An 11,072-nucleotide genomic window follows, 5' to 3' on the forward strand; every position below is an offset into this window, starting at 1 on the left:
TGTGTGTGTGTAGTGCACATTTTTGGCTCGTTGGCCTAGGAGAGGAGGTCCCGAAGTCCCCCCCCATACAAGCTCCATTGAGCAGCGTTCATGCAATGTTTTGATGTTTGTCTCTGTGTAGAACTACTATTCGAATTTCTTCAACAGCGTCTTCTGTAATGTACAACAGTTGCTATTATAACACAACAAGGCTCATCCCGCATTGACTTACTCCTGCCTCTTAAGATTTTTAACAAACTCCTTGAAACATTCAGCATGTTAGGTGCTTTGAAGTTTCATCTGTGTAGCATTCCTTTACATATTCATTACTACTGAGTTGGAGGTTTGTGTTCAGGTCTGTTTATTTCTGTGTAATGCCACAGTATGCATATTTTTTTTTTAACCTTTTCCTTTTCTGTTGTATGGAGCACATCATTTAGTTTTTTTTGTTTCTATTTCTGTTCATTTAGCCAATCCTGAGTTGTGAGTCAGCAGAGGGGAAGCTGGGCTGATGGTAAGCTTTCGTCACACTCTGTCTCAACTTTTTTTTCTTGCTTTTTTTAGTGTCTCACTACATGTTGATAAACCAAAAGGCTTTTACATAATCATTAGTCATTTGAGAGCCAAAGTCTTGGAATGGTCCTTCACATTACAGGATAAAGCCTTGCTATGAAAGGAGATGAAAGAGGAGACCTCCGTAGATAGGTATAGAATTATATAATAATCACTGTCTGTTTAGAATTTAATTTTCATTTTTCACACTGCAATCTCTTTGTTAGCACCATCCAAGCACCCTCACTTATGTTGATTAATTTCCATAATATACACTTTCTGAAATGTCATTATTCAACTATAATAAGGGCTATTGTACAGTCAGGCCCCGAAATAAATAATAGAAAGTGATTTCAGAAACTGCTTAAGGCATTGACCTTCAACATGTGCAGTATAACAGACTGGCATTTTAGAAACTGTTCTCAAAACTTGTTTATTTGGTAGACTGTGTTTTTGCATTACCGGGTTGGCATTGTCAGACATGCCATATGCTGTTGAGCTAAAATGAAGCTACGGTTTTCATTCAGCAGTGAGACATATATTTTTTCAAACATGAATTGTTTGCGAAAATATGTTTTGTTTGGACAAAATGAATAAAAAACCTGTTCATGTCCGTGTCAACCCAGTTTATGTTGCTTGTTTTTAATTCTGCTGCTTATTATGTTCATCACTCGCTGCTGCATGTCGTAATTCATTTTATTTTCCTTTTGTAGTAGACAAGCATGACATTGAGCCAAGCCACAGATGCATGTCCACTCAAAAGGCCCAACTCAGCACTCTTCCCATCTGCTTTCCGGCTTTCAACCAGTCACTCAAAGTGGGGGTGTTGACGGGGCGTAGCTAGTCCCCTGCACCCCCAAGTAGAACCTCACTGTGAAGCTGGAGGTCTCTGATGGATCAGGGTAGTAGTGAGCAGAGTCCAGAGGAGACGGACACAGGAGGCCGAGCGGAGCCGGAGGTCGGCAGGAGGGCGTCGGAGTCAGAGCATGGCTTGTCCAAAATCACCCACAATGCCCTGGAGAACATTGGAGCGTTGGGAGTGTTAGGCCATGGCCTGAAGCAGTTCTTCCAGCCACAGCGCCGACGCTCCTCTGTTTCCCCACATGACTCTGTCTCGTCCTGCACAGGTGCCCCTCCCTCCGAAACCACTGATGTAGGGTCAGAAGTAGGGGACGCTCCAGCCACCTTGGCCCTCCCTTTGGATTCTGATAACCCTTCCGCCCCTCCCGCAGCTCTGAGCCGTGTTCTGCAGCAGATCCGAGGTGCTCCACCAATTATGAAGCGAGGCTCCAGCCTGCAGAGCCGCCGCAGCAAGGTGGGGGGCACTGGGGATCCTCCCCAAAAAGGTAGCCCACAGATCCACCGGCGAAGCACCCATGAAGCCCTGCTGCAGGCTGGACGCCCACGCTCCTCCTCGACCACAGATACACCCAGCAGCCCAGCTCTAGTTGACATGCTGCTGACCTCTGGTTACCAATCAACTGAGGAGCCTGACAAGGTGAGTGTCTCAGTCCTGTCAAGTAGTCAAGGTGAGAGATAAACCATGATTAACATACACACTATATACTGTATATATCATAAATCCAATATTTGTCAAATGTCTTATAACAGAACTTACGTATCGTAATCATCATGTTTAATAGGGGTATCCCCGACTAAGAATTGACATTGTCTGCCACGGCTCGTGGAAAGTGAAATGTAAATCCGTCATGGGGCAGTTAGATTTATTCACACATTTTTAAAATATTTATAATAAGCTTCTGTCTTTTCACATTTTTATTTCCAGCAATATGTTGATATTTATTTCATCATAAGCTGAAAACAGGTAGTTAAATCCAACATTGAACACCCCCATACATGCAAACTGGCATAATCCTCGTTTCATAGAAATTTCGAAAAAGGAACATCCTGCACTCTGCTCTTGCTTATAACATAACCATTTCTTAAAGAAAACTTAACGTTAGTTATAAAAAAAGTTTCACGGTAATGTGGTCAAGCAAGCTAGAGAGGGACTGAAGAGATCGAGCGGCCAAGTTGCTAATTTGCCAAACTATAAAAAAAACACGGCTCAAGGTGTTGCCAACAGTTTACTGACGCCATAGCACCATATTTCTTGCTTGCACCCCCAAAACATGATGGGAATTAGTTCTACAATTTAGAACCTGTTTGTCCAAAATAAAATAAATAAAATCAGTGACAAAATCCCTGAATAATAGATTTTTCTTTTTGCACTTAATACTGATTAAAACATTTGCATGCATTATTGAGAGTACTCCACTAACCTTATTATATCCCTGGAACACAAACAATCTCCTCTATTCCTTTACAAATATTTTTGGGGTTGGAATTTTTTTTTTTTTAAATTTATTAATCTTTTTATCTATCTTTTTAAATAGAATTTAAATAGAAAAATCTATTATTCAGGGATTTTGTCACTGATTTTATTTATTTTATTTTGAACAAAAAGGTTAGAACATGTCCTAGAAAATGTGTAGTACAACTTGCATAACAAAAGATTATTATTACTAAATAAAATCTTAAAATTTTGTATTCATAGAAAAACTTCAGGACACAATGCAAATCGTAAACCAAGGAGACACTGTGCACTCATGAGGAAACAAATGCATTGTATTTGTTTGCAACATAGCTGTATAAACAAAAGATACAATTAAGTCATGCACTTATATCTATGCAAGGATGTCTACTAAGTGAATTGTGCAAATGTTAATGGTTTGAATGTGCCTCGATGAACTGGTAAATGGGGAGATGAGCTGTCAGCGGTGGAAGGTCAGCGATTGCATTGAGTGGTTGGTCACTGTGTGCTTTAAGCCTTACTAAATTTAGCCTTTTGCTGTCTGAGTGTACTTCAGGTCAGAGAAGGCTTGCAGGGCTAAAAAAACACAAACTTGTGGGATGATTGTTGTTTTTTAGATTTGAATTTTGATAGAAATCTGGAAATGTCTGTCGTATTTAGAACATATAAAACCTGGCATGTTAATAAGAGCAGACAATAGAAGATCTTTACTCACTAAAGGGCCATAGTAGTGGGCTAAATTCCAGCAGTATGAAAGGGAATCTCAAAATGACAAATCTGGAGAAAGTAGACGTTGTTAAATGAGGGGGCCAGCTCTGGCAACTCAGTGGAAGCATGAATTAAGTTTATCAACAGATGTTTCAAGCTAAAATAGGAAAACTTTATTCTGTCTTCCTGTCTATCTTAAAAAAGAAAACGCATGACCTGTTATTTGTAATCCACAATCCTCAGAGGAGGTTGATATGTTTGTTTCCTTGCCACCATGCTTTGTAGCCCCTTCAACAAATACAGATAAACAATGAATTATCCAAGAACCTGTTTGTACTGCTTAATTGTTTTAATTTGTGCAATATACAGTGGGCCTCTAAAATTTGGGCACCCCAGGTAAATCTGTTTTTTTATCAATGTGCATAAAGAAGCCAAGAAAAGATGGAAAAAATCTCCAAAAGGCATCAAATGACAGATTAGACATTCGTATAATACGTCACAAAAAGTTAGATTTTATTTCCATCATTTACACTTTCAAAAAAACAGAAAACAAATAAATGGTGTCTGCAAAAGTTTGGGCACCCTGGAGAGTAACACCTTGTACTTCCCCTTTTGGCAAGTATCACAGCTTGTAAATGCTTCTTGTAGCCAGCCAAGAGTCTTTCAATTCTTGTTTGATGTATCTTCGCCCATTCTTCCTTACGAAAGTCTTCTAGTTCTTTGAGATTTCTGGGCTGTATGTCACGCACTGCTCTTTTAAGGTCTATCCATAGATTTTTCCATTATGTTGAGGTCAGGAGATTGTGAAGGCCATGGCAACACCTTCAGTTTACGCCTCTTGATGTAATTCCCTGTTGATTTTGAGGTGTGTTTAGGATCATTATCCCTTTTGTGGAAGCCAGCCTCTCTTAAACTTTCATTTTTTTCACAGATGGCATCAAGTTAGCGTCCAAAATTTGCTGACATTTTATTGAATCCCTTTGTCCTTCTACTCCCAAAATGTTCCCTGTGCCACTGGCTGCAATACAACCCCAAAGCATGATTGATCCACCCCCAAGCTTAACAGTTGGACAGAGGTTATTTCCATTAAATTCTGTGCCCTTTCTTCTCCAAACGTACCTTTGCTCCTTCTGGCCAAAAAGTTCTATTTTAACCTCATCGGTTAACAGAACTTGTTTCCACAGTGCATCAGGCTTGTCTATATGTTTATTTGCAAACTTCAAACGCTGATTTTTGTGGTGATGATGTAGAAGAGGTTTTCTTCTGATGACTCTTCCATGAAGACCATATTTGTACAAGTATCTCTTTATAGTGGAATGGTGTACCACAACTCCAGTGTTTGCCAGGTCTTTCTAGATGGATCGTGCAGTTAAACGTGGGTTTGGACTTGCTTTTATCACAATCGTGCAAGCTCTTCTGTTCTCTTGGTCTTCCAGATCTTGCTTTAACTTCCACTGTTCCCGATGACGGACATTTCTTAATTACATTCCGAACAGAGGATATTGGCATCTGAAAACGCTTTGCTATCTTCTCATAGCCTTCTCCTGCTTTGTGAGCGTCAATTATTTTCAGTTTGAGTTTTCTAGACAACTGCTTAGAAGAACACATAGTGTTGATTGTTGGGGCAAGGTCAGATGAGTCTGGGCATTTAAAACCTTAAGATTGACATCACCTGGTCTTTCCAGACGACGACTGAAAACAATCCATGACGCTGTCAGGTCTCAGCTTTCCATGCTATAAACTCTGCAGGGTGCCCAAACTTTTGCAGACGCCATTTTATGTTTTTTTTTGTGACTTATTAGATGAATGTCTAATCTGTCATTTGATGCTTTTTGGAGATTTTTCCATCTTTTCTTGGCTTCTTTATGCACACTAATACAAATTTGTACCTGGGGTGCCCAAACTTTCAAGCCCCACTGTACCTGCAGTTTAAGTAAAAATGCCTGGAATTAAATACCCAATGCATTGGTTTATATTGGCGTATAACCAGACATCCCTGTATAGGGACTGAAGGTTGAATAATGAATGAATGAATGAATAACTGAAGGTTATTCATTAGCATCTCTTTCTGATCACCTCTGTCAATGTAACTTTTCAACATCTTCCTGTACTGTACGTTGTCAGAAAACACAATACTCTATTCTAGCTTTATGGTTCACACTTAAACTTGTTTAGACATACTTTACATTCAGTTCTTCAAAGTACAAGGAGCTCCAACTGGCACATTTCCAGTAATGGAATCCTATCTTATGATGGAACCATTTCAGTTCGTGTTAATTAAGCAGATTGATATTTACCTTTCCTCTTCTCGCCCCAGTTTAAGCCTCAAGGCTCTGATAACTGTTTATGGCTGCACATAATTTGCAAACAATTAAAATCAAAGTAATAATCCTTTGACAATCCTCAGTTAACTTGGCCTATTTTTAAGTTTTTATACAACAGTTACTGCATCTCTCCTACTGTGACTCCTTAACCTGGAGCTTTGAAGTTACAAAAGGAAACTTTTGTTTTACAGGCGTCATCTGCTGTTAACGGGCAGTGACAGATATAACCTAACTGGTGACTGCAGGTTTTCAAAGGCTAGTTTCCGGAAAAATAACAACCTTATATTAAGCCAATACAGCACTGTGTATTAAACTGATTTAAACACAGTTTTCACAATAGATACTGTAAGGGTTCTCATTAGACAAAAGCTTAACACTAGAAGGGGTGACGACATCATAAACACCAAATTAAGTATCATAAAATGTCACAGTCAGCATAAAACTACCCAGTGGCTGCAAATGCATGATTAAATTATACCATGACAGCATTAAATAATTAACAGTGTTAAAGTTGTGTCTTGACAAATTTCAAATGATCAAAAGCTTCTTTCCATATTCTTTTTTGAGCAGATGGATCATTATGATGGATCAGGCCCTGCTGTGTCACCCAATGCCCTTCCCTACGGTGCAGATGGGTATGATGTAGTGGACAATACCCCAGACCCCCAGCGAACTAAGCAGGCCATTGCCCAGCTACAACAGAAGATCCTCAAACTCACAGAACAAATCAAAATTGAACAAACTGCACGTGATGACAACGTGGCTGAATACCTGAAACTTGCCAATAATGCAGACAAACAGCAGAGTGCACGCATCAAGCAGGTGTTTGAGAAAAAGAACCAAAAGTCAGCGCAGAGTATCCAGCAACTGCAGAGGAAGCTGGAGCATTACCACCGGAAACTTCGAGAGGTGGAGCACAACGGCATCCCTCGCCAGCCCAAAGATGTTTTCCGAGACATGCACCAGGGGCTGAAAGATGTCGGAGCCAAGGTGTGTGATTTGCTGTTGCCTTCAATGTTCTACTTTTATTGGAAAAGGTATTTTCCAATAAAAGTATATGCACAGTACAGTATTTCATCTAAATTTATTGATTTAAGTCAAATTAAAAGAGCTAAGAGAGCAGACAACTTAGTAGAGATTAGACACTTGACTTGATAAACACAAAGGGGTTGTAATACATTTTTTTCTGCCACATGGCATTGTTGTGTCATTGATTACGTCCCAGTTTGCAACACAGTAATACAACAGATACCTTATGTATTGATATTGATTGATTGCTTGATTGATTTCAGTGTTGATCAATCCGACACCAAAGATTCTATTGTACCTTAAAATAATGTTTCCAAAATAGTTTCAGTGGTTCATTAACTCGCTGGAATGAGACATAAGAATATTGGTAACAATTCCCCTCCAAACCTGTAGGGGGAACAGGGTGCTTTGGTGCCTACCTTAAAGCTGCTGGTTGACAAGTGGCTAATCCTAATGGAATTCTTGGTGGTTAAAATAAGATTATGGCCCCGTTCAACACGCTCATTTATTTTTAGTAAGATTGTTTTGACCACGGTTAACAACTCTGGGCTAGCTAACCCACAAATTCATCAGTAACGTTAACTGTGTGGATAGACAACTAATCGAATGGTGATTTAACTAGCTAGCACACCCCTGTCTTCTGCCTCAGTCTCCCAGCGCTGAGACGCTTCAGTCGGGATGAGAGCTGACAACAGCCCGGTCCGCAGACACATCCATTCCACAGTCAGATCCCAGCCAGCTAGCAGCCATCCCGGCCAGCACTTAATTCCGGTGCAACAACAATTTACTGAACCGTCGGGGAAACAGACCCAGACGGCCGAGTCCAACAGCAGCCGCTCGTAATGTTACACCTCCGTTAGCATTACCAGTGCCCCCACTTTCGTTTTTAGCCGTCTGTACAGTAAGGTAAATTTACCAGACAAAACAAAAATAAGGCACCAAAAGGACTACTAGTAATTTAAAGATGTGGTACCACTGGATCTGGACGAGAAGGATAACTCTGGGAGTTGGAAGGGGTGTGTTGCGATTCTGCTTTCTCCCACCACGACACAGGTTCGTGGAGCTATGTGTCGCGATTTTGGTTTTATTTTCCATTTCGTTACAGCCCAAGTGCAACTGTGACGCAGCCTTAGAACTGACCAGACCGCACTCATTACAGGTGACAGGCGGCCTCTCCAGTTTCTCTCAAGCCACTCATTCTGCAGCCGGAGCCGTGGTGTCTAAGCCGAGAGAAATTGCCTCACTTATCCGCAACAAGTTCGGCAGTGCTGATAACATTGCAGCCCTGAAAGACTCCTTGGATGAAAACCAAGGAGATGAAGGTGTTGGCCCAGGGGGAACGAGGATCCTTGGAACCGGACAGTTGCAGTCCAGCCCAAAGTATGGCAGTGATGAGGATTGCTCTAGCGCCACTTCTGGCTCTGCAGGAGCCAACAGCACGACTGGAGCCCCGGGAGGTCCTCCTAGCTCCAAAGGAAATACCCTTGATCATGCCCAGGCCTCAGGCTTTGATGCTATACTCCATGAGATCCAAGACCTCCGGGAAAACCAAGGTCGACTGGAGGAGTCCTTTGAAAACTTAAAAGGCCACTATCAGCGGGACTACACGTTGATCATGGAGGCCCTGCAAGAGGAACGATACAGGTATCCTATCATATCTTTTAGTGTAGTATAGCAGGTCTGTGTGGGTAGAAAGAAAACATCCGGTTTGTGACGTACTACTGTCACTCTTTTGCAGGTGTGAACGTTTAGAAGAACAGCTCAATGACTTGACGGAACTGCACCAGAATGAAATACTGAACTTGAAACAGGAACTAGCCAGCATGGAGGAGAAGATTGCTTATCAGTCTTATGAAAGAGCAAGGGACATTCAGGTGAGCTTCACCAAAATGAACATGTTTCTGCTTTGTCAGCAGAGCTATTTCACTGACAGTTTTGTCTCTGATCTATAGGAGGCACTGGAGGCATGTCAGACACGTATCTCCAAGATGGAGCTGCAGCAGCAGCAACAGCAGGTGGTCCAGCTCGAGGGTTTGGAGAACGCCACAGCGAGGACTCTACTTGGAAAACTTATCAATGTGCTCCTAGCTGTTATGGCAGTCCTTTTGGTGTTCGTGTCCACGGTGGCTAACTGTGTCGTCCCCTTAATGAAAACACGCAGCCGCACGTTTTCTACGCTGCTCCTCGTTATCCTCCTTGCCTTTCTCTGGAGGCACTGGGAGGCCATTTCAGAGTATCTGCATCGCTTTCTTTTGCACCCAAGATGACCGGCTTGGAGAGGCTTATTTATATGATGAAGGGACAAAGGCTTTGGGACTGATGTGTAAAGGGAGGACACTGACACATACAGGGAGTTGAATCTCAATAGTCCTATCTTTTGTTCCTTTTTAGCAGATTTTGAAAACACTCAGAAGGGTTGCATCCGAGGTTTGTCACTTTATCACTTTCTGAAATGTGTTTTGAGAAGAATAAAACAGAGTATAAGGGAAGAAAAGGCTGGATGTTTGGTATTGACTTTGCATTCTTTGGTGTAATTGTGACGCATAGTGTCAGGGTGAATGGGGTATATGTAGATGAAGGAGGGGCTAAGAGAACTGCACACTTGATTTATTTTTTTTATTTTTTTTGAGTGAATTTGTTTACATGTGGAAAACATTTCATTGTTTCCCCACAGCATAAATTGTAATGCAGTTTTATTACTTATGAGCTGATTTTAAGTGGTATGGTTTTGAAGTCACTGCTATTGTTATTACAGTTGATTGATGGCTTTTTATTTGTATTTTAACTGTAATGAGCATACCGTGTTCTGCTGATTTAGTTGTCCATATTATTTGGTTGTAAGTTCTCTCTCTTCTTGCCTGGACTAGACTTTACAGTCTACTCCTTCTTTTCCCTTTACTCAATCTTTTAAAATTGTTGCTTGTGAGACCAACTCTTCCTCTCCCTGATTACTACACTCTGAAGAATGGGGCGCTTGCACATCAGCTACATTGCTCTGGAATCAGACTTGTCACTGGATCAAATAATAGTGGATTCTTAACTTGGTTATTGTGGATTTGCAAAGTCAATAACACTGGTTCTGCCACAACCAGGATATTACTATCAAGAATGAAGTTTGGAGTTGCAACCCTGCCCTCAGGCCAACCATCCTGGTGACTTTTCCACTGCAGAAGAATAATCTATGAACTGAATTAACATACTTGAAGAGCAGTTAAAGTGCTCAAAGACTCAGTGCTTCCGTACTGTTTCTATTAGTGGCAATGAAATAGTTATACTTTTTAGTTGATTTTTTTATTTTTTAAAGACAAATAAATTTGCTGTTTTAAAAGGTGAAATTGAAAGTAACTTGTGTTTGTCTTCAATGTCATAAAGACATTACTCTACAAAACGTCTCTTGTTGGGGTCAGATTGCTTCACTTGTGGGCCATATGTTTGGGAATATGCTGTATTTAAGTCATGTTTTTACAGCTGTTGAACACACTCACCAGTGTGGTGCATAAACTAGTAATACCCTCTAAAATCTAGGCAACATGTACATAAAAAAAGGTTTAATTGGACTTTAAGCTATGATAGTAATAGAAATAAATTGTGGATGTTTCAGACTGGTAGTTACATTATCCTACAGATGTCATTTTTGCTGTCTTGTTGCAAGGTAAAAACAGCGAAAGGGTCATGTTAACACTCAAACTTAATTTACTAATTCCTCTTAGAATTGCCAACATGTTGAAGTGGATTATGCTTAGTGAGGGAGCATACCAAGAGACCTTAATAGACATTTTTCATAACTGACATTTTGCCATGTCACAGTAGGAAAATCATGTGTATATATGCCCCGGTTTTGTTAGAGGATTGGAATAGCCTACTGGGTCACTCAAAGAAATTGAGCAATCAATGTTCTTAATTACACCTGTTGTTGACCTTCTATGACATAGCAAAATGTATTAGCACATTTAACCCTTTTCATTAGTCGCAGTGGGTGTTGTGGGTATAACAGATACAGATTAATATGCTGGATGTGGACATAAGCCGCTATATTGCCCACAGGAGTCCTGGCAGCAAACCAGCAGTCTGGAAAAAGTCAGTTAAGTGCAGTCTGTAGAGCCCAGTCCTGAGGAATCAGACCAACAATTAAAATCACCTGGGTAGACCAGACGTGCACAGGGCAT

At 40.8% G+C, this 11,072-nt stretch overlaps 1 protein-coding gene across 5 annotated transcripts in view; it reads left to right on the forward strand.

The window, feature by feature from the left end:
* tmcc1b (transmembrane and coiled-coil domain family 1b) overlaps positions 1–10,247 on the forward strand; it is a 16,328-nt gene extending 6,081 nt beyond the window's left edge. For 3 of the 5 annotated variants that reach the window (XM_034869255.1, XM_034869259.1, XM_034869258.1), the window contains exons 3-8: positions 450–493; positions 1,248–2,029; positions 6,445–6,867; positions 8,066–8,550; positions 8,645–8,780; positions 8,859–10,247. In XM_034869255.1, coding sequence (XP_034725146.1) covers positions 1,424–2,029; positions 6,445–6,867; positions 8,066–8,550; positions 8,645–8,780; positions 8,859–9,173 — 1,965 coding nt within the window. In that variant the 5' untranslated portion in view covers positions 450–493; positions 1,248–1,423 and the 3' untranslated portion in view covers positions 9,174–10,247. Of the gene's footprint in view, positions 1–449; positions 494–1,244; positions 2,030–6,444; positions 6,868–8,065; positions 8,551–8,644; positions 8,781–8,858 lie in introns of all 5 variants that reach the window. The other 2 variants (XM_034869256.1, XM_034869260.1) reach the window with 2 other exon arrangements.
* The last annotated feature ends 825 nt before the right edge of the window (positions 10,248–11,072 follow it).

Source organism: Etheostoma cragini, chromosome 4 (assembly GCF_013103735.1).
Source record: "Etheostoma cragini isolate CJK2018 chromosome 4, CSU_Ecrag_1.0, whole genome shotgun sequence".
NCBI lineage: Eukaryota > Metazoa > Chordata > Actinopteri > Perciformes > Percidae > Etheostoma > Etheostoma cragini.